Source organism: Heptranchias perlo, chromosome 5 (assembly GCF_035084215.1).
Source record: "Heptranchias perlo isolate sHepPer1 chromosome 5, sHepPer1.hap1, whole genome shotgun sequence".
Taxonomy (NCBI): Eukaryota; Metazoa; Chordata; class Chondrichthyes; order Hexanchiformes; family Hexanchidae; genus Heptranchias; species Heptranchias perlo.
The window spans coordinates 37,206,035-37,230,349 of record NC_090329.1 but is presented as its reverse complement, the minus strand read 5'-3'; the positions used below and the strand labels follow the sequence as shown (position 1 = coordinate 37,230,349).

At 43.4% G+C, this 24,315-nt stretch overlaps 1 protein-coding gene across 4 annotated transcripts in view; it reads right to left on the bottom strand.

Moving 5' to 3' along the window:
• The window catches only part of kidins220b (kinase D-interacting substrate 220b), a 210,661-nt gene that overhangs the window by 58,265 nt on the left and 128,081 nt on the right, over positions 1-24,315 (bottom strand). For all 4 annotated transcript variants that reach the window (XM_067984236.1, XM_067984238.1, XM_067984239.1 and 1 more), the window contains exons 16-21: positions 23,879-24,030; positions 17,668-17,966; positions 16,174-16,314; positions 4,862-5,105; positions 4,655-4,743; positions 2,837-2,981 (exon numbers count right to left, since the gene is read on the bottom strand). In XM_067984236.1, the coding sequence (XP_067840337.1) occupies positions 2,837-2,981; positions 4,655-4,743; positions 4,862-5,105; positions 16,174-16,314; positions 17,668-17,966; positions 23,879-24,030 (1,070 nt within the window). The remainder of the gene's footprint in view (positions 1-2,836; positions 2,982-4,654; positions 4,744-4,861; positions 5,106-16,173; positions 16,315-17,667; positions 17,967-23,878; positions 24,031-24,315) is intronic.

Below are 24,315 nucleotides of genomic sequence, written 5' to 3'. Positions count from 1 at the left end.
TGGGAAGGGTGAGAGAGGGGAGGGCGAGGGTGAGAGAGGGGAGGGGAGGGATGAGAGGGGAGGGGAGGTGTGAGAGGGAGGGTGAGGTGAGGAGAGGGGACGGGAGGTGAGAGAGCGAGGGAGGTGTGAGAGAGGGAGGGGAGGGTGAGAGGAGGGGAGGGGAGGGTGAGAGAGGGAGGGGAGGGTGAGAGAGGGAGGGAGGGTGAGAGAGGGGAGGGAGGGTGAGAGAGGGGAGGGGAGGGTGAGAGAGGGAGGGGAGGGTGAGAGAGGGAGGTGAGGGGAAGGGTGAGAGAGGGGAGGGAGGGGGAAGGGTGAGAGAGGGAGGGGAGGGAGGGTGAGAGAGGGGAGGGGAGGGTGAGAGAGGGGAGGGGAGGGAGGGTGAGAGAGGGGAGGGGAGGGTGAGAGAGGGGAGGGGAGGGTGAGAGAGGGGAGGGGAGGGTGAGAGAGGGGAGGGGAGGGGGGAGGGTGAGAGAGGGGAGGGGAGGGAGGGTGAGAGGAGGGGAGGGGAAGGGGAGGAGGGTGAGAGAGGGGAGGGGAGGGAAGGGTGAGAGAGGGGAGGGGAGGGAGAGGGTGAGAGAGGGAGGGTGAGAGGGGAGGGAGAGAGGGGAGGGGAGGGTGAGAGAGGGGAGGGAGGGAGGGTGAGAGGGGAGGGGAGGGAGGGTGAGAGAGGGGAGGGGAGGGGAAGGGTGAGAGGGGGAGGGGAGGGAGGGAGAGGGAGGGGAGGGTGAGAGAGGGGAGGGGAGGGGGAGGGGAGGGGAGGGTGAGAGAGGGGAGGGGAGGGGAGGGTGAGAGAGGGGAGGGGAGGGGAGGGTGAGAGAGGGGGAGGGGAGGGAGGGTGAGAGGTGAGGGAGGGAGGGGAGGGTGAGAGAGGGAGGGGAGGGTGAGAGAGGGGAGGGAGGAGGGTGAGGGGAGGGGAGGGAGGGTGAGAGAGGGGAGGGGAGGGAAGGGTGAGAGAGGGGAGGGGAGGGGAGGGTGAGAGAGGGGAGGGTGAGAGAGGGGAGAGGGGGAGGGAGGGGAGGGTGAGAGAGGGGAGGGGAGGGGAGGGTGAGAGAGGGGAGGGGAGGGGAGGGTGAGAGAGGGGAGGGGAGGGAGAGGGGAGGGGAGGGTGAGGGAGGGGAGGGGAGGGTGAGAGAGGGGAGGGGAGGGTGAGAGAGGGGAGGGGAGGGTGAGAGAGGGGAGGGGAGGGTGAGAGAGGGGAGGGGAGGGTGAGAGAGGAGGAGGGGAGGGGAGGAGGGAGGGAGAGGGGAGGGGAGGGAGGGGAGGGGAGGGGAGGGGAGGGGAGGGGAGGGGAGAAGGGGAGGGGAGGGAAGGAGGGGAGGGGAGGGGAGGAGGGGAGGGGAGGGAGAGAGGGTGGGGAGGGGAGGGAGGGAGGGAGGGGAAGGAAGGGGAGGGAGGGGAGGGGAGGGGAAGAGAGGGGAGGGGAAGAGAGGTGGAGGGGAGAGAGGGGAGGGGAGAGGGAGGGGAGGGAGAGGGGGAGGGGAGGGGGGGGAGGGGAGGGAGTGGGAGGGGGAGGGGAGGGGAAGGGAGGGGAGAGGGGGGAGGTGGAGGGGTAGAGTGGGGGTGAGAGTGGGGAGGGGAGTGAGGGGTGGGGAAGAGAGGGGAGGGGAGGGGTGGGGGAAGTGGAGGGGAGGGGAGGGAGGGGATGGGAGGGTGAGGAGGGGAGGGGAGGGGGAGGGAGGGGAGGGGAAGAGAGGGGAGGGGAAGAGAGGGGAGGGGAAGAGAGGGGAGGGGAAGAGAGGGGAGGGGAAGAGAGGGGAGGGGAGGGGGAGGGGAAGGGAGGGGAGGGGAAGGGAGGGGAGGGGAAGGGAGGGGAAGGGAGGGGAGGGGAGGGGGAGGGGAAGGGAGGGGAGGGGAAGGGAGGGGAGGGGAAGGGAGGGGAGGGGAAGGGAAGGGAGGGGAAGGGAAGGGAGAGGATGGGTGGAGGGGAGAGGAGGGGAGGGGAGGGGAAGGGAGGGGAACTGAGGGAAGGGGAGCAGGAGTGGAAAGAAAGAGAACCTGCTATTGCCACTCTACGGCACAATATTCTGTACCACTGGGTTTCATTCACTTTCCTTGTTCAACCAAAGTTGAAGTGGTCAGTGACCTTCAAGTCGATTCATTTTTCATGAACTCTTAAAAGGTTAGAGAATGGCAAATACCCAATGATGTCTACAAGGCAATAATCTGATTGGGAGATAGAGACTATAATGAACTGTGAGTGAAACTCAAATGATTTTTTAGCTGTTACTTGAGCCAGAAAATAAGATTACTGCATTGAAATCACTCCAGGGTAGTGAACTTCACTATAGCTTTATTCATTTTGAAATCAGTTTTTTGGCAACAGCAGCTCTCAGTGTGGATGCCAACAGTCAATACGCTCTAAGTTGTTACCGTGCGACGATGTTCACCATAGAGAAGAACATAACTACTGCATGTTTATCAAGAAAAAATTAAGTTGATTTACCAGGAAATTATAGAAGTAATATCATTACACAGAAAACAATACCATAATTACAAAGCAGGAATCCCATGAAGGGGTTTGGATTGTATCAAATTCTACCACCACTCCTCGCCAGGCAATCATGTAGGACACTAGCAGCTTAGGAATAATGGCATCCAGACTGCAGGATTAAATATTATGGTGTTAATAACTGCAGTGGTTGTTGAACAATAATCTACAGTTTATCAGAAAATATGAACCTAATAAAGGTTTATCAAGCACCCGTGATCTTAAGATGTTTAGACATTTTAAGCATTAATCATGTAAGGCATATGCAGCAGATATGTTCTTAGTGTATTATTGAATGTATATTTGCATGGAAATCACATGTAAGTGTGAATCAAAGTTACTACTAACCTGTTACTGAAACAATGTTGAGCAATCGCCTCATGGTCTGAGGACTAATGTCACTGAACCAATCTTCAGTAACCAAAAGCTTAGTCAGATCAAAAGACATCTGCCTTGTGACTTGCCGCTGCATCTGTCGGCGACGATATGTATCCTGTTGATACAATAAATGATCAGAGTCCACAAAAAATGAGAGAGAGAGAAAGAGAGAGAGAAAAAGAAAGAGAAAACTTGCATTTTGCACCTATCACAACCTCAAGACATCCCAAAGCACCTCATAGGTAATGAAGTACTTTTGAAGTGTCGTCACTATTATAATGTAGGAAAATGCGGCAGCCAATTTGCACAGAGCAAGGTCCCACAAACAGCAATGAGCTAAACGACCACATAATCTGACTTAGTGATGTTGGTTGACAGATAAATCATGGTCAGGACACCGGAAGAATTCCCCAGCTCATCTCCAAATAGTGTCGTGGGATCTTTTACATTCACAAGGGCAGACAGGGCCCCAGTTTAATGTCTCATCCAAAATACTGGACCTCCGACAATGTATCACTGTTTCAGTACTATATCGAAGTGTCAGCCTAGACTGTGTGCTCGTCTCTGGGCTTGAACTTAAGATCTTCTGTTTCAGAGGAGAGAGTATGACTACTGAGCCAAGGCTGACACCTAAGGGCTATAAAAGGCAGGATTTAAAATGTTTAAGTATTTAATATTACAATTCTAATAAAGGACCCATTTTGTCAGAATTTAGCCATAAAAAGTAATAATGCTTATCCCTCAAATACTGTTATAACTACCTAGTAATGAATAAATTGCAGTTCATTTTAATGAAATAAATAAGAAAGATCAGAGACTACTTTTAAAATGACAGTCCCTGTAGTATACACCTAGTCTGCTAATCACTGCTGTTTGAAAGCTCTCTTTTCTTCGCCTTATTGGCCTCCAACCCATCCCTCTGTTTGTGGACTGGATCCTAAATTCATTGAAAAATTAAGATATTTCCTTTTTTCCAGTTCTTGGGTTTCACTGTACCATATAGTATGCTCTGCTGAGAAGAGGGGTAACCTGTTCTTTAGCCTCCTCCATCACTTTGAAGATGGCTGCAAGTAGAGGTGCCAGAGTGAGCTGGGATAACCAGTCCGCCAACTTTCCTTCCCTATGGGAAGCAGTTGATCTCTCCAAAATTACATATTGAGCTCTTGAATTTTAGTTAATGTGATTGCTAAACCCTATATTACTCTTGGGAGAAAGTTACTACTTAGTATAAGGCATAGCGTGCACTGTTCAATTTTACTCTGATTCTAAGGAATAAAAAGGACAAACACGTCCTTGTTGCACCCTTTTTAAAATAAACACACACACTTCATTAGCGTTCATTACCTTATACATACTACAGAGGGCTGGAAGAAAGGGATTTAAACCAGAATTTTGTTTTTAAAAAGTACCAGGAGCAGTTGTCTTTTTAATCTGTACTTTAGCAAACGTGAACCAAACAGCAACAATTTTATCTGTATGGGGTTCTACTTTCCAAAATTCGCATGCCACTAGCAGCACACCAAGCCCTCACTCTGTTGAGATGGTGACTTAGATGCTCAATAGTCTCTTTAAGCACAATTAAGCAAAATACCAATCCCAACTCCACTATCAATTTCACTTCCAGAGGTGGTGTCTGAAAGGTCACAGCCCTCGGTCAATACCAATTTCGAGGATTACTGTTGAAATTACACTGAAAATAGTTCAATCCTCTTATACAGTAAATCCTCATCATTTAAGCATTAGATGAACGAAAAACAAACAAAAAAAAATTTTTAAACAGTTTCTTACCCTTCTATTGAGTGCTGTCTTACTGCCGAGTTTGGTCAATTCCCCTAAGCTGTGCTGCGAAAGTTTTCGATCATTATCTTCATGCCAACCTGCAGCATAGTAACAAAGAATGTTAAAACTTATTTATACTTCCAGAACATCTGCAACACAGCTAGAATGGTCAGGAAATACATATTGTAAATTTTAAGTCACTGACGAGACTCTTACTTGTACATTCTGAGTTTCCAACATCTCCATTAGATGGCGCTGCTGCAAAAACCTTCTTTGCACTACTAAACCCACGACTGTTTAGATAAACGGGCAGATGGACTATATTCCGCATATAGTCATGTCCATTTATATTAGAGTCTCTTAAAACACTGTTCAGATTTTGATTGATAGCTTTTATGATGATATGTGGGTCACTGGCAAAAATAGCAATAAAGGGGCCTTTTGAAAATAGAACACGTACCTAGAAGAAAAATTATATGGTGAAGTTGACATTTAAAAAACAAAACTCAAGGGCTAATATATTATTTTATGAATACTGATGCATGACGATCCCTTTATAATTTTAAACACTTCTTTCAAATCACCCGTTAATGTCCTCTGTTCTAACAAAAACAGCTCCAATTTGTCAAGAATTTTTCATATTTGTATTCCCCATATCAGGCAGCATCCTAGTGAATCTGTGATACACATTTTCTATTGCTTCAACATCCTTCCTATAGTGTGGAGCCCAAAACTACACACAGTACTCCAACACTAGTCTTACTAAGGTTTTATATAGATTCACCATTGCATCTCAACATTTATATTGTTTACTTTTTGCCATAAAACCAAGTATTCCATTAGTCTTTTTATGGCCTTCTCCACGTGAGCTGCTGCTTTTACTGTCTTGTGAACCTGAACCTCCAAAATCTTTTTGCTCTTCCACATCACTCAGCTTTCCCCCTTTCAAGTATTATCATTAGTGAAACCTGTAAATTAGGGGCACCCAAGGATCTTGTATCAGGTGTCCTTTATTTGCAGGAGTTCTTATTTTCAAATTGGTCACTGTATGTACAGTAATCCGGATAAGCCAAATATCCCAGGATTGGCTGTATCTCCTGTAGCATTCCTTCTTTTTTTCGCCCTCACCTGGGATCGTGCCTAATTCTGGAGCCCTGCCAGCAGGATGTGATTTCAGTTCATTTTCTATTCATTTGGGTTTTCCAATTCATTGCCATCCCAGGGCCCTTTTCCATTGAGGGAGGGATGGCCTGATCTTGGGATCTGCCATGTTGGCAGCCTGCACAAGGAGAGGTGGCTGCTGTAGGGCTGGAGTGCTTGAGAGATCCCAGCTAAACTGGTGGGGGGGGGAGGGATGGAATGATTAATGTCCTGCAGACCCCTTTCCAGGACCCCCCTCCCTCCATGTGCTGCAGCTGCTAATGTTTGAAGTGCTGGGGGGATGGTTGGAGGCTGTTAGCAGCTCATCAGTTCCTGACCTACTGGTTGAGTAAGGTTGCCAAATCTGGTTGGAGGCATTCCTGGAGGTTTGATCACGTGATCTCTACAAATGTTATTGGAATTATCTTATAAAGGTTGGGTCCCCTGTAGTTGAGAATCTTTATTTGTGGTTTTGCACTAACAGCTGTTGTGTAAGAAAATCCAAGAACCAGGAGGCCAACCGTGAGCAGGTGAAAAGGGGAAATTATTCTTCCCCTGCCGAGCACCCAGTCCCCATCCCCCGCCATTCCCCAGTCCCCATCCCCCGCCATTCCCCAGTCCCCATCCCCCGCCATTCCCCAGTCCCCATCCCCCGCCATTCCCCAGTCCCCATCTCTCCCCATGAGCCTCTATTCTCTCTCTTCCCCCAAGTCTCCCTATCACCACAACTCTTGAGCGGCCCCTTCTTCCCCACCTGCGATTTCAGGGACCTCGCCCCATGATTTCAGGGCCCCCGAATCTCGACCTCCCCCCCAGCCCCGGCTCTCTGCGGGCGACGGCATGCGAGCAACGAACTCCATAGGAAAGGCTGGAAATGACTGGAGTGAGGTGCAGATCCAGTCTTTTATGGAATGGGGAGTTCTTTACCCAGCATCCATAGCAACAGAGAAACTGTTCTATCCCTGGGTTAGAGCCATGAAAGCATTCAATCCCAGAGATAGATCGGTTTCTCTGCCGCTATGGATGCTGGTAAAGAGATCTCCATTCCACAAAAGCCATTTCTTTCACCTGCTGCCACCTTGCACTTACCTACGTGTCCTGTGTTTTAACATAAGAATATAAGAACATAAGAACTAGCAGGAGTAGGCCATACGGTCCCTCGAGCCTGCTCCGCCATTCAATAAGATCATGGCAGATCTTCGATCTCAACTCCGCTTTCCTGCCCGATCCCCATATCTCTTGATTCCTCTAGAGTCCAAGAAAGTAAACGGATGGTGCATTGAAGGCTGTCCTTGGTTTGTAATTTGCAAGTGCCCGTGGTTTCAAGGTGCAGCTTGTATCTATTACAATGTAAGTTATTTGGGACTGTCAGTAAGTGTCCGTTTTTTGCAGGTGTCCGTTTGTACAGGTTTCACTGTACATGTTTTTAACCAAAATGTACCTCCTCACATTTGCTGACACTGAATTCCAATTACCACTTTTTTGCCCATTCCACCATCTTATCAATATCCCCTTGCAACATCCTTTGATCCTCAGAATTATTTATTATGCCTTCTATTTTCATATTGTCTACAAATTTGGACAATACTTCCTCTGGACTGCTTCTGTTCATTGTGTACATCAATGTATCCAAATCATTGAGCAATCCTAGAATGGAATACTGTAGGACACCGTTACCCACTTCCAACCACTCTGAGAAATCTCCCTCAACTCGTACTCTGTTTCCTCCGAACCAGTTTTTAAATCCAATTTGATATCTTCCCTCAAATTGTATACCCCTCAATCTTCTCCAATGGTCTCCTGTATGGCACCTTGTCAAAGGCTTTCTAAAAGTCCATGTACACTACATCCACTTCATTTCCCCCATTCCACCATACCAGTCACATCCTCAAAAGAATTCTAACAGGGTTGTCAAGTACAATCTTCCATTCTGAAATCAGTGTTGGCTGCTTCTTATTTTCTCTTCATTTAGATATTTAGTAATTTCATCTTAAAGGTTCCAAAATTTTTCCTACCATCGATGATAAACCAACTAGCCTGTGATTTCCCAGGTTAGCTCTATATCTCTTTCTGAAAATGAGTATTACATCAGCCACTCTTCAGTATTTATCCACTCTTAATAGAACTCAAATAGAATTTCTAGGACTTCTGTTATTTGCTCTTCCATCTTCTCAGGGCCCTTGGTTGTATCCCATCAGGTTTCAGCACTTAGTCCTCCTTTAGCTTAACTAGCTTCTCGAATACTTTCTTTTTATTTATTACAATATCTATCGTCTTGCTTTTAACCAATGCAGAATTTACTTCCTCCCAATATTCTGTTTTGTAAACAATGAAGTGAAATATTTGTCAAATATCCCCATCAATTTTGGTTTATCCTCTACAAATTTATTGTTCTCTCCTTTCAGGGGGCCCACCTAACTTTTGACATTCTCTTTTTATGGATATATTTGTTCAATACTTTATTGTTGTTCTTAGTTTTTTTTCAGATTCACTCCTCATACATCACCTTTGTTTTCCCTTATCCCTCTCTCAACCTCCTTCCTTACTTTCTTGTATTCTCTCATTTTTAATCATACCTATGGGTGCCTTAAGGCCTCTTCTTCAATTTTAGACAATCTGAAACTTGAAGTTGTCTCGTTTCTAAAAGAAAATAGTATACATTTATTCTACAACTTTAAACATATCCATATGCCAACTTCACCTCAACTAGCTCACTCACCTTTCTAAAATCTGCCCCAAACCAATCTGATCCCCTTGTTTTTATACAAATGTAAAGGGAATAAGTTAGTAACTTAAATCTCATCATATTATAACTACTCCAGAAGTGCTAACTCGCATTTAATACATCTATTTCATTATTTGTAACTATATCAAGCAATGCCTCTCCTTGTAGATATACAAACATATTTTTTGAGAAAGGAATCCTACACACATTTTAGGAATTCCATTCCTTTTTCTCCGTTTACTCCCTTCCTATCCCAATTAATGAGTGGGTAATTAAGATCTCCTAGAACAATAATTTTTGTTATTCTTACTCATCTCCCTGCACTGTGTACAGATTTCCTCTTTCATTTCCCTTCCACAATACAACCCCTGTAATACAACCCCATTAATGTATCAATTCTTTTTTATAAAAATCTTTGATCCCTAACCATGTTGACTCTGTTTGAACCTCTTTTGTGCATGAGTTCCTTCTACAGCATGTATTTCCTGTGTAGGAAGTAGTGATCAGTATTTGAATAATTTGAAACATGACGTGTGGTAAGTGTAGCATGCTTGGGAGGAACAGGTGACACTAGACCTATGGCTCCCAAAGCTCTCCACTACTGGGGTTTCCCAGCAACTACTCATTGCTATTAGTCAGCAACTCCATTATCATTGTCTCATGCAACTACCAGGATGGTTAAAGGTGAGCTAGATGGACCTTGGTCTTTTCTCATCTAGCAATTCCCATGTTTCATCAATAGTACCACGCCTCTCGTTTTACTTATTCTGTCTCTCCTAAAAATATTATAACCTGATATGCTTATTTTCTCTTCCTGGCCAGTTTGCAGCCAAGTTTCTGTTAGTGCTATTAAATCTACATTTTTTTTGAGACAATTGTTTCTGATTCTCCCAGTTTATTTCCCACACCAAGCAAAGCAGTACATGCACTATTTTTTCTATTAGTATTTAACCCTAACCTTTTCCCCCTTTTTTGTCCAAGCTAACATTCTTTTCCTGCTTATCAAATAGTCGATTTCATTTTACTCCTCTCCTCCCTTCATTCTTTCTGCCTACTATCTTTGCTAAATTATTTTTCTTTCGATGTTTACCTAATTTATTTCTACCTAGTCTACTCGCCCTTTTTTGTCCAAGCTAACATTCCTTTATCTCACTCTTTTCCTGCTTATCAAATAGTCGATTTCATTTTACTCCTCTCCTCCCTTCATTCTTTCTGCCTACTATCTTTGCTAAATTATTTTTCTTTCGATGTTTACCTAATTTATTTCTACCTAGTCTACTTGCTCTTTCTGACTGCTTTCCTTTCCTGTTAAAATGGCTCTTCACTTCCCCATTTATTCGTTCCGCCAGTTCAAAACAGGAAGGAAGGACTTGCTGTTCGGCATCCTTAGCGAATAGCTCTCATCTTACCCAGAACTGGTACCAATACCCATGAGACAGAAACTCTCTTCCCGACACCACCTCTTTAGCAATGTGTCATGCTCCCTAATAACTTATCCTTACCGATTCTAGCACATAGCTGGAGGAGTAATCCAGAGATTACCACCTCTAAAGTCCAACTCCTAATCTCCTAAACTACTTTTGCAGGACTTCAGACCTTTCCATTCCTGGACCACAATGACTGGTGCCCTCACTGATCCCAAAAGGTAGCTAATGCTTCAAACTTGTTGGAAATGGAAATGTGCTCTGGTTGTTCCTGCTCTAGCCTGTCCCTCCTCACTTTCCCTGACCAGTGGACAGTCACTCCTCCTTCCTCCACCACTGCCAGCTCCCTCTCTATCTCTCAGTGGGGTAACCATCCTCTGAAACTCTTGCTCCAGAGATATCACTCCTTCTCTGATGTGTTAAGATTGTCTCCAAGTTGCGAGAGTTTTGAGATCTTGAACGCAAGTAGTTTCAGTTGGACACACTTCTTGCAGATTTGTTTATCCAAGTTAACATCACTGCAATCAAGTTGCTTACCTACCCCATCAACCAGAGGATGATGGTTGGCCAAGGGAGACATTAACAACAAAAAACAATCCCTCAACGTGTCCTTTTCCAGTTAAGACTTAAAACCCACTCAACAAGAATTCATTAGGGGGGGGAAAGAGAGAAAAGAAGCTGCAAGTATTACTGCAAGTTGCCTATGCTATGATGTCCAGTTAGGAGGACAAGTGAATTAAAAACCTATGTAAACAAGCCCACTGGTAATCGCTGATCTTAAAAACAAAATTAAAGGCAAAGATCACTAAATTTTGCAGCAAAAAATGCATTTAATTCAACTAGTAAGTTACAGCGATTTGGTAAAAATTCCAATTTTTTGATATATAAACAATTTCAGAAAGAAAACAAAAGGATGAATTAAAGTATCCAGTGTATGACTGTGGTATCTCTTATCCATGCCCTTTTGTGTAGGTGAAACTACACTATATACTTTATAACTTCTCAGCTATGTAATAAAAGTTCCATCTATGCAAGCAGCATGGATTAAAAACCATTCGAACATCTGCATCATGCAAAGGTGAAGTTGTTATTTTTTTCTAAAATGAAGTTATTTAGCTGTACATTAATACATATACTTTATGACGACTCTGTACATTTTGATCGTATGGTGCTTGAGAGGGGAATGCATCGACACATCCAGGTTTCTTGACATTACTGTAAGTGCACTGGAAACAACGTGGGGGGTTTAAAGCGGCTTGTTTGGTCTTGGTTTCTGGGGTTTAGTTATGCCTCAACATCAGGGAGGAGACCCTGTATATTTGTGGTCAAGTCGGTTGGGATCACTGCCCTTCAGAGTAATTGGATGAGGTGCTATGCTCGGAGAGGAGCAGTTTGAGTTGAGTGAGTCTTCAAGAATGAGCCAGGACTGCTTGATATTTCCACATTTCCAAGCAGAGGGCTGATATCATTCACTTATGATTGACATGTCCCACGTTTTTCATTTGCACGTTTGTTGTGGGGAGGGCTGCGTTTTCTCATGGGTGCCCTCCTCAGTGGGCAAGCCTAGTAAGCACTAAGCTGTGACCTGTGGGATTGTAAAACCAGTCATACTCCCAGTGGTCTCCCTAGACTGTTTTCCAGATTGGCTAGATGCAGGGGTAGAAAAGTGCCCTTCTGGTCATAGCCCCTCCAGTGCGAAAATGCTCTTTAAAAGATTTCTGCTATGGTACAAGCCATAAGAAATGTTATCAAATGTGCAAAAGTAAATTATGCAGAATGGGGAATAGGAGTAGATCCTTGGTTCCATAAGCTAAGCTGCATCTTGAATTCCAAAGTTTGCTCATAACCTTAACATAGTTGAGATAAACTTTATAAGTCTTCATTCCAAATAAAATTAGCTGGTTATTCAAACTGATCCTCTCTGTGCATTCAGCGTTATTTGGCTTAATACACCAATTAAAAGAAGATTAAAATAGCACATCTTATAAAGTTCACTGGAGGATTTCCTGTGGCATTGCTGACCAGGGCGCAGAGCCAAAGTACTCACTGTGGGGCTCCAGGAAACAAATTGAACATTTTAATAATGAGTTGGAACGGCTAGTGTAGAGTCCACACTTCCCTGGGCACTGAGAATGTGCATGCTTCAAGGGGGACAAAGCACTCAGTTCTTTTACTACAAAATTGGGCAGAAGGCTTTCCACATGGGTACTCTATGTCAGCAGTGATTATTTTTCTTTGAAAGCACACAAGTATAATCTCTCTCCACCACAAGAGTCAGCTGCTCTATTCAACCACACAACTAGTTTCATGAAGGCCAGACCAACCTTAGAATATTAGATGGTCAGAATGTCACATTAAGAAAATAGACAATTTCTTAGGAAACTTAAGGCTATAAATGACCACCTGCTATTTTCAAAGTACAAATTTCATTTGTCACACCTGTACAGAAGCCTGGAAAAAGTTAGGAGGGAAGGCTAGGCTGAACAAAGCAAGCACCAGGAAAGAAGCAAAATTCAAACTTGTTGGAAGTTGGAACATTTTGTAGATGTAGTTTTCTTTGTTAGTTAAGAGATTCTTTTGTGTTCTACAAACTCCTTTAAGCAACTTTGATGATTTTTTTGTGATAAAGGTGAAGGCTATTAACACTGGGAAACAGAACACTGTTTCACTCTTCACAATGCTATTCTATTGAATGCTTCCTCCATTCTATTGAAACTCCTTAACCTCATCCCCAGAAGAGCACTTCCTATTGAACTAGTATTACATTTCCATTTCTAACACCAGTTATATTTTGCCTTTCTGCACAAGTCAATTTTATACAAATTAGTGCCAAATAACAGGCAGTTTTAAGATGTGACTTTGCAATCGTTAATAGAACAAGATTAAGACTACCACATCGAATTTCACGTGGTCATTAACAATCAGCAAAATGAGATGAGACTTTCATGTCCATCAGCCTAGATTGGATTCCAATTCAGATCCCAGAGAAAAGGTCAGTGTACTCATTGATTTCTGAACACACCACATTTAAAGCAAAAGACTGAAAGAGGCATCATAACAAAAAAAATATTTATGTGCAGGAGCTTAATAGGAGAATATACATCCTAACTAAAAGAGAGGATATTTGCTTGGAAGGTTCGTAATCAGGTTGGGAAAGTACAAGCATCAAAAGTTACAGGGAGACTTAGCAATAAAACTTCAGAACAGCACAAGCTCTGCTAGTATATTCACAATGTTGCAACAGGATTGAACGTTTAAAAAGCTCTCAGTCCATATCCAAGCTGTAGAATATTTCAAGTTCAGCTGTGGCAGTTTTTTTCCCCAATTGTGCATTAAGACAAAGAATCTTTAAAATCAGCGGACAAAGGAGGAGCCATAGTCATACAGAACAGAACAGACGATTGCAAAGAAGCATACCGACAACTGGACAACCAGGAACACTACAGACGGTTACCCGCAGATCCGACCAAAGAACACACCCACCAGCTCAACAAACTGATCAAGACCTTCGATCCAGACCTTCAAAGCATCCGACGCAATCTCATCCCACGTAATCCCCGCGTGGGAGACTTCTACTGCCTCCCAAAGATACACAAAGCCAACACACCCGGACGTCCCATCGTATCAGGCAACGGAACCCTGTGTGAGAACCTCTCTGGATACATCGAGGGCATCCTGAAACCCATCGTACAGGGAACCCCCAGCTTCTGTCGCGACACTACAGACTTCCTACAAAAACTCAGTACCCACGGACCAGTTGAACCAGGAACACTTCTCACCACGATGGACGTCTCGGCACTATACACCAGTATCCCCCACGATGACGGCATCGCTGCGACAGCATCAATACTCAACACCAACAACAGCCAATCTCCGGAAGCCATCCTACAACTCATCCGCTTCATCCTGGATCACAATGTCTTCACCTTCGATAACCAGTTCTTTACCCAAACACACGGAACAGCCATGGGGACCAAATTCGCACCCCAATACGCCAACATTTTCATGCACAAGTTCGAGCAGGACTTCTTCACTGCACAAGACCTCTATACACCAGATACATCGACGACATTTTCTTTCTATGGACCCACGGCAAGGAATCACTAAAGAGACTACACGATAACATCAACAAGTTCCATCCCACCATCAAGCTCACCATGGACTACTCCTCAGAATCAGTTTCTTTCTTGGACACACGAATCTCCATCAAAGACGGGCACCTCAGCACCTCACTCTACCGCAAGCCCACGGACAACCTCACGATGCTCCACTTTTCCAGCTTCCACCCTAACCACGTCAAAGAGGCCATCCCCTATGGACAGGCCCTGCGAATACACAGGGTCTGCTCAGACGAGGAGGAACGCGATGGACACCTACAGATGCTGAAAGACGCCCTAGTAAGAACGGGATATGACGCTCGACTCATCGATCGACAGTTCCGACGGGCCACAGCAAAAAATCGCATAGACCTCCTCAGGAGACTAACACGGGACGCAACCAACAGAGTACCCTTTGTCGTCCAGTACTTCCCCGGAGCGGAGAAACTACGCCATGTTCTCCGCAGCCTTCAACATGTCATCAATGAGGACAAACACCTCGCTATGGCCATCCCCACACCTCCACTACTCGCCTTTAAACAGCCACCCAACCTCAAACAGACCATCGTTCGCAGCAAATTACCTAGCTTTCAAGAGAACAGCGTCCACGACGCCACACAACCCTGCCACGGTAACCTCTGCAAGACATGCCAGATCATCGACACAGATACCACCATCACACGAGAGGACACCACCCACCAGGTGCATGGTTCATACTCCTGTGACTCGGCCAACGTTGTCTACCTCATACGTTGCAGGAAAGGATGCCCCAGAGCATGGTACATTGGCGAGACCATGCAGACGCTGCGACAACGGATGAACGGACACCGCGCAACAATCGCCAAACAGGAGGGTTCCCTCCCAGTCGGGGAACACTTCAGCAGTCATGGACATTCATCCACCGACCTTCGGGTAAGCGTACTCCAAGGCGGCCTTCGAGACACACGACAACGCAAAATCGTCGAGCAGAAATTGATAGCCAAGTTCCGCACCCATGAGGACGGCCTCAACCGGGATCTTGGGTTCATGTCACGCTACACGTTACCCCACCAGCGAACAAATGTTATCTGTTTTTAATATAATGGGTCATTTGCTGGCTCTCTCTGCCTTCCGGATGTTTCTGCCTCTCTCTGTTTTTTTTCTCTCTTTTTTTTTTCCCTGTTTGTTTTTTTGTTGAATGTGTATTCGGGGGTTCTGCAGGTGACACCTCTCTGTCTGAACACGGTGATTGCCTTGGCAACGGGCAGTTGCAGGGGCAGTCTGTAAACACCATGTATTGTTCTATATGTATAAATGCGTAGGCTTCAAGGAGGTCCTGAAACATTTACCTGAGGAAGGAGGAAGTCTCCGAAAGCTTGTGAATTTAAAATAAAATTGCTGGACTATAACTTGGTGTTGTAAAATTGTTTACAATTGTCAACCCCAGTCCATCACCGGCATCTCCACATCTTTAAAATCTAGTGATAGATAAGACCTTTAATCTGAGCTTGTTAGTTCCTCCTCCAATTTTCTCCCCATACTCATCCTCGTCGACTTTCATGTCGGGATATAATTCTTCCTGTTGTTTGTTCAAGTGCCCATTCTTTATACATGAGTCTGAACATTGAGCATCTTTGGACTATTTAAAGAGGACATCAGAGCCGAACTCAATCCCACTTTCACCTGATATCAACATATGCTCCTCCAGCAGGAGTTGCTGGATAAAATTCTTGGCAGATTTTTAACTTCCCTAGCCCACAGACAATAAAATCAGGTAGCTCATCATGGACCACGGACTTGGAATCTTCCTGATCTAATTTCTCAATATCACACCACATGTGATTTTGCCCAGAGCTGTTAGAAATGAGCGCAGAGCATGGTAACCATTTTGGCATCGATCTCACAACCAATATATAATGTAATATCTTTTAGGTTAAACACTGTAGCTCCACTGATGATATTGCAGCACTCACACTGCAGGCATCATTTAACACAATTATAATAGAAATGGACAATAGCAAAAATGAATATGAATTTTATTTTCAAAAAAACTCCTAATTAATAAAGGACCATTAAATTTAGTTTGTAGCAAAGGCTGCCATATAGTTTCATTAGGAAGTATTTTGTTAATGAATGGATATTGGTGATTGAAAAATTACTCACTGTATCTAGCATCTGCAGGACTTTGTCTTGCTCACATGCATCCAATCCATCAATAACAACCACAAGTCGTGTTTGATTCTGAGTAAAGCCATCAATAGACTTGGCCATCCGGGCCATGAGCTCCACTTCATTCTTGAGAACCTTTTAAAGCAAACAGATAATGTTTCTTCCCCCCAAAAAACTTCTACCTTTATAAGTGAACTGTTAGCACCAAAGAAGTCCTTTCTATATCTAGTTCTTTGAGTTGAGGAGAAGAACTGAATCAAATCAAATTAAATGAAAATTATAGATCAACTCAAAGTTTATCCATGCTTTGACTGCAAAAGACTGCTGTAGCCAGAAATGTATTCTTTTTCTACCCCTTTCCTCTCTCCAAGTCACAAACTCAAGCTGAGCTAAGGTTTTACAGGCCTGCCCTGGCAGCCTTCCAGTACATCTCTCAAGTGAGCAATTTTCATGTGTGAGCTTATACAGCGAGTGTCATTTGTCAAGGAGGGTATGACAACTAACCCTGATCCCGTTATCATCTAACATCCATTCACAAACATTTTCCAGCAGGGGTCACTGGATAACAACCAGGAGTGGAGACTGGTTAATTTTCCTTACTTAGCTCAGAGCACTGAAGTCAAAGTTTACTACAGCGAATGCCCACCCCACCTTGTAACTTGCATATCATGCAAAACACAATACATAGCAAACTTTCAACAATCAAGTCAAAATATTTTAAAATGCAGATTTACAGGATTGGATTACAAGACTGTTGAGACAAGTCTTAAGATGAAAAAAAACAACTTTTTTTTTAAAAAAGGACAGGCCAACAGCTACAATATTATTTATACTTGAGCTTTTTCAAAGGGATGAAGGCAGGAAGCAGTCTCGGGAATGCACACGACCCTAGCGGCATCAACTAAGTGGCAGCTTTTAAGGATATGGGTACAGCAGTATAGTGGTTGTGTTACTGGACTAGTAATCCTGAGGCAGGCCTGGACTAATGATCCATGGCAGCTTGAGAACTTGAATTCAGTTTTTTAAAAAAATCTGTAAATAAAAAGTTGATACCAGTAAAAGTGACCATGAAGCTATCGGATTATCATGAATATCCAACTGGTTCACTAACACCCTTACTCAGTCTGGCCTATATGTGACTCCTGTCCCACACGAACGCAGTTGACTCTTAACTGCCTTCTGAAGTAAGCTAGCAACCCACTGAGGTGCATCAAAACAGGGCAATAATAAATGTCGGCCTTTCCAGCGACACCCAAGAATGCATAATAAAAAAAATGAAGACATTTGCTATTGAATCATCACCATCTGCAAATTAATAGCTCACACAGAGAGAAAATAGCTATCAGCAAGAAGGCAATGATAAATGAAACAATTATAAAATGTACATTATGCATTCACACATTTCACCAACATCCTAAATGTTAAAGAAAAAGTTTACTAACTTCCAAGGTCAATTTTTCTTTCACATTATGCTTACAAAATACTTACTTTCATAAAACCTTCAGGCTTTAGCTTGTGAAGTTTGAAAGCTGCTAGTAAAACTCGCTTTCTCTGAGAGTGAAGGACAGAATCTAGCACCTGCCACCATGTGTGGCAGTTAAGGACCAGTGCCAGACCGATGATGCAAGCAATAGATATCAGAATGGCATTTACTGTCAGGTGTTCCTTATCTGCCTTGAAGATTGCCAGCAGCAAGACGCCAGCAACGAAACAGCCCAAAATAAAAACAAAGATGACAAATGATGGGATACAGCAGGTCTTTTTCCATTTCTTCACTCCTTTTTTACCTTTAAAAGATACAAACCAACATCATTGTTTTTCACACACTTTAGTTTTTGAAAATATTAGTGTTCATATTGTACAGAATACACACAAACAAATAATACATTGGTGGGTATCCCATTTATTTCATCATAATTTATCTTCAATACTTCATTAATTTCATGAGTGGAAGCACTTTTTTTTTTACACAAAAGGTAGTGGAAATCTGGAATTCTTTCCCCAAAAGGCTGTGGATGGTGGGTCAATTGAAATGCTCAAGACTGAGATTGACAGATTTTTATTAGGTAAGTGTAACAAGGGATATGGATCAAAGGCAGGTAAATGAAGTTGAGGTACAGGTCAGCCATTATCTATATGAATGGCAGAACAGGCTGAATAATCTCCTGTTCCTACGTTCCATTTTGTGAAGCTTAATAGATGTAAAGGTTGCACATCCATGCACATTAACAGAAGCCAGAAAATCATCATCATAAACCAAACCAAAGTTTTAAGTTTAAGTAAGGCAAATTTTGAAGGGATGAGAAATGAATTAACCACAGTAAACTGGCTGAACTGAATGGGTAAAGCTACAAATAGTGGGAAGTATTTGAAGAAGTATTTGCTATGATACAAAATCAGCACATACCCCAAAAAGGTAGATTTGTTGTTGAAGGCTGATAGGGCAGTAATTGGATAGATTAGATTTGTCCTGTTTTTGTGGACAGGACATCTACCAATGTAATTTTCGACATGGTCAGGTAGATACCGGTGTTTTAGCTACATAGTAAAAGCTTGGTTGGAGCACGGCTAGTTCTGGAGCACAGGTCTTCAGCACTACAGCCAGGATGTTGGCGGAACCTGTAGCCTTTGGTGTGTCCAATTGTTTCTGGATATCATGTGGAGTGAATTGATGGTTGTTAATGCTTCACCCTTCTCTTTTGCACATGTACTAGGCTCCACCATCATTCCTCTTTTGCACATGTCTAAATCAGTTATATAAATGAAAACAAGAGAGATCCCAACACAGGTTCTTGCAGAACATCACTAGCCATCTTCCAGCAATGCAAAAAACATTCATTTATCCCTACTTTGTGTCCCGTAGCCATTTCTCTAACCATGCAGCTACAGTCACTTTGATACCGTGTGTCTTAATTTTTGCAACAAGGCAACTTTGCGGCACATTAGCAAAAACCTCCTGAAAATCCATAGCATGCATGTGTTGTAGCTTCGCCAGGTTGACACCTCATTTTCAGGCATGCTCTTCCACACTCCTCACTAAACCAGGGTTGGTCATCTGACTTAATGGTGATGGAAGAGTGAGGGATATGCCAGGCCATAAGGTTACAGATTGTGACTGAATACAATTCTGCTGCTGTTGGCATGGTGGATATGGTAGTCTCTTACGTTTGTTGTCTATATGGACTTCCAAAAGGCATTTGATAACATTCCATACAAGAGATTATTAGCAAAAATGAGAGTGTGCAGAATTGGAGGTAATCTTATGACATGGGTCGGTAATTGGTTGGGAGGTAGAAGATAGAGTAGTGATAAAGGGAACGTTCTCTGACTGGCGGAATGTGCCAGGTGATGTTCCCCAGGGATCTGTATTGGGGCCTCAGCTTTTCACCATACATATTAATGACTTGGATGAAGGAAGAGAGAGTTGGTTATCCAAGTTTGCAGATGACACTAAGTTAGAAGTCACAGTAAGCTGTGTCGATGGAAACAGGAAGTTACAAAGGATTACGGACAGACTAAGTTAGTGGACTAAATAATGGCAAATGAAGTTCAATTTAGGGAAGTGTGAAGGTGATACAATTCGGATCTGAGAAACACAAATCGAAGGGTGGGGAGGAAAGTGGTGGGGGAGGGGGGAAAGGAGTCGGGGGTTGGGGGGGTGGAAGAGGAAAGAGGGGGTAGCTTTATACTCCCATTGCTTCCAGCTTCAACATGAGGGCTGCATGAGGTACTAGGGGTTGTAATTTTGATGGAAATCTATGAAAACAGCGTAAGTGGGGCTTCCAAGCCGTGCGATATTCTGCAATTTCAGAAGTCACAATCTGTACTACACATGTCATGAGTGCAAAATCTTAACATAAGAACATAAGAAATAGGAGCAGGAGTAGGCCAATCGGCCCCTCGAGCCTGCTCCGCCATTCAATAAGATCATGGCTGATCTGGTCCTAACCTCAAATCTAAAATCATGTCCAACTATTAGGAGGCCTATATACTACGCCCACGAGTGTTTTTTTCCCCTTATTATTCCTTATCTCTACCCAAACTGTTTCATTATCCTGATCCTTTGTCCCAATATCTTTTCTCTGTATTACAGTGATTCCTTCCCTTATTAACATAGCCACCCCACCTCCCCTTCCTTCCTGCCTGTCCTTCCTGATTGTTAAATACCCTGGCATATTTAATTCCCAGTCGTTGTCACCCTGCAGCCATGTTTCTGTAATGGCCACAAGATCATACCCATACGTCGTTATTTGTGCCGTTAACTCGTCCATTTTGTTACGAATGCTACGTGCATTCAGATAAAGAACTTTCAAATATGTTTTGTGACACTTAGTTCCTGCTTTTTCCTTTTTTAACACTTTACCTTTTTCTCCATACCTTCTGTCCCTTCCTGATACGCTTTCCTCTGTCTCCCTGCTCAGGTTCCCAACCCCCTGCCACAGCTTTGATGCTGGGTTAATCGCCTTGCACCTTCTAGTTTTTATTTTATCTCTCGTGCCTGTTCTTTCTGGTTGCTCCATCATCCAAAACATCTGATAGGCACGTTACGCCAACCTGAAAAACTACCTCAACAGCAATGGATATCAGTTGGATTACTCAGTAATTTTCAGGCTAGGATACCTTTTTCTTGTGGCTAAAGGCCACAACTGCGCTCTGGAACATCATGGGTATGTATGCCTCAAATAGAATCCTAATCACCGGTGCACAAGACAGCTCCATGAGTAGGTTTGGCACTGTTCTACCCCTCTTAATTCGAACAGCTTCCAGGAATTCTGTATGAATACTGTCCACACCAGCCACCCTACCTTTAGCTAGCCAATGCATTGCAGAGTCCATTTCCTTCCATCAAACTGATTAATTAAGATGTTTGATCAGTGCAGTGCACTCCATCAATTTATCAAACTTCCATGTTGCCAACTCAGTGTAATGTTATCCCCAGACCCTGAGGACGCCCTCAAGAATCTTCTAGACCGCAAAGAAGTTGTCATAGACCAGAGGAATCCTTTTGACCAGGATCGATAACAGACGGATTCAAAGGTTGTGGCTTCAAACCCCACGACAGATGTGAGCACATAATCTAGGCTGACCTCCACCATTGTTGGAGGTGCAGTTTTTCAGATGAGACATTAGATCAAAAGGCCTACGTCTGCTCAAAGATCCCATGGTAATTTTACAAAAAGAACAGGAAATTCTCCTGGTGTGCTGGTCAACTTTCCTCCCTCAACCAACAGCAGCAAAAACAGATTACTTGGTCATTCGTTTGTATGCTGTTCATGGGAACTTACTGTGTGCAAATTGGCTGTTGCATTTGCGTGAAAAAAGTCACTGCATTTCAAAAGTAACCCATTAGCTGTAAACCTTCCTGAGGGTGTAATAAAGTGCTACGTGAATGAAAGTTATTTCTTTTTCTTTTTTGCACATAAAGTTTGGAAATGCTCGCAGCTGTCCATGGTCCATTGGAAGGGACAGGCCTGATGGGCAGAAAGGTTATTTTTCATTCCATCCTTTCAGTGTCTTATGTAATACAAAACAATAAAGCCAGGCTCATGTCCATAATTGTTACAATGCTGCAGTGATGGAAAATAAATTACTATCAAGCAAATGAACCATAGAGTTACTGGTGAAGAGCTTTACAATATCCTAGGGCCTACTAGCTAGCCCAACTTATTAAACATTAAAAATGTATGTAGAAATTAATGCATTTAAAAGAACTGGAAGGAAAGTAAACAAAAAAGTAATTATCCTAGGACTAAATGGACCACTTGGCAGTGCCATCTGGCAACTTCTTGAATGCAGAAGTCAGTAGAAGCTGAAATGTTGGCGGTGAGAGCAAGGAAAACCAAATATATTCTTCTCCTCTGGAGGCAGTGACTCCTAATAGGGTACAGTTTTGCATATGCTGGCAGTCCAGCAGTACCTCAGCCAGGTGGCCATTCTTAACGTGGTACAACACAGTTGAGCCAAATTCTGTTATTAACCAATGTCCACACATACATACTTTTCAATATACGTCATGTAGTAGTAGTTAGGAATGGAAATCCTGGCTGATTTATCTATGGATGTTGTTTATATGGACTTCCAAAAGGCATTCGATAAAGTCCCTCGTAAAAGACTGTTAGCTAAAGTTGAAGCTCGTGGAATTGAGGGAAAATTATTGACCTGGTTAGGAAATTGGCTGAGCGGCAGGAGACAGGGAGTAAGGATAATGGGCAGGTATTTCAAATTGGCAGGATGTGACTAGTGGTGTCCCACAGGCATATGTATTGGGGCGTCAGCTATTCCCTGAATTTATTAACGACTTAGATGACGGGATAGAGAGCCACATATCCAAGTTTGCCAATGACAAAGATAGGCAGCATTGTAAGCAGTATAGATCGAAGCATAAAATTAGAGAGAGATATTAATAGATTCACTGAATGGGCAAAACTGTGGCAAATGGAGTTCAGTGTAGGCAAGCATGAGGTCATCCACTTTGGACCTAAAAAGGATAGATCAGTGTACTTTCTAAACGGTGAAAAGCTTGAAACAGTGGAGGTCCAAAGAGACTTAGGGATCCATGTACATAGATCATTAAAATGTCATGGACAGGTACAGAAAATAATCAAAAAGGCTAATGGAATGCTGGCCTTTATAGCTAGAGGACTAGAATACAAGTGGGTAGAAGTTATGCTACAGCTACACAAAGCTCTGGTTAGACTATACCTGGGAGTACTGTGTTCAGTTCTGGGCGCTGCACCTTAGGAAGGATATATTGGCCTTGGAAGGAGTGCAGGGTAGATTTACTAGAATGATACTTGGACTCCAAGGGTTAAATTACGAGGAGAGATTACATAAACTAGGGTTGTATTCACTGGAATTTAGAAGATTAAGGAGTGATTTGATCGAAGTTTTCAAGATATTAAAGGGAACTGATAAGGTAGATAGAGAGAAACTATTTCCGTTGGTTAGGGAGTCTAGGACTAGGGGACGTAGCCCTATAATTAGAGCCAGGACTTTCAGGGGTGAAGTTAGGAAACACTTCTATACACAAAGGGTGGTAGAAGTTTGGAACACTCTTCCGGAAATGACAGTTGATGCTAGCTCAATTATTAATTTTAAATCTGAGATTGATAGGTTTTTGTTAACCAAAGGTATTGAGGGATATGGAGCTAAGGCGGGTATAAGGAGTTAGGTCACAGATCAGCCACGATCTCATTGGATGGCGGAACAGGCTCGAGGGGCTTAATGGCCTACTCCTGATTCGTACGTTCCAATGATTTGTTCCCTTCTCCCCTTCCCCAATGAGCTTAGGAGTCCGGTGGCCAACTGCACTGGCAACATTCAGGGCAGCCCAATTTTGAAACAGGCGTTAAGCTCTTTGCATATGCAAATGAGGAGCCTAACGCCCGCTTCAGGTGCAGGGACCTCATTGCCCCTTTACTGCCTTCACTAATATGGCGGGCAGCGCATTTCCGGCGCAAAATGTGCGTGGGCACACCACTCACCATATTGGATGCTTACGCACCAACCAATTTCTAGACCTTGAAGTTTAATTCCTGCTATTAAAAACTTATTTTCTTGTGCAGTAAACCAAATCATGTTTTATCTTTTTAATATGGGTTGACTATAAAATATGATCCTCATGTAAATATTGTTCAAATATAATCTCTGTGCTATTTCATAAAGCTTACATCACTTTGAAAACATAACAGATTCATACCTTGTGTATCTTCAGTCTTGAAGACTCTGAAAAGTCTTGTTGCCAGAAAACCAAACTCTCTTTCACAAGCATCAGAAAGAGTTGCAATCATCTCAGCCATAGATGTTTCTCCACCAACACTGGACAGTCTGTGGTAGTCTGTGAAAAGGAATCTTTAAAACAAAAAAAGAAAAATTTTAAAAATGAAATTGAATAAATTCATTAAAGCACTGAGGGCAACACTGACTTACACACGTTGAACACACAAAATATTAATGTGCTTTTGAATTATTCCAAAAATAAATGATTCAGTTTAAATCGGAAATGAGAAGAGAGTGAAAAACTGCACAAATAAATAAATTGGAAATTCAAGATAATTATGAAGGTGATCCTTGAAAATCCCCCACATACCTCTAGACAATCCCAACCAGCGGAGGAAAATCACTGGGACAATGTTC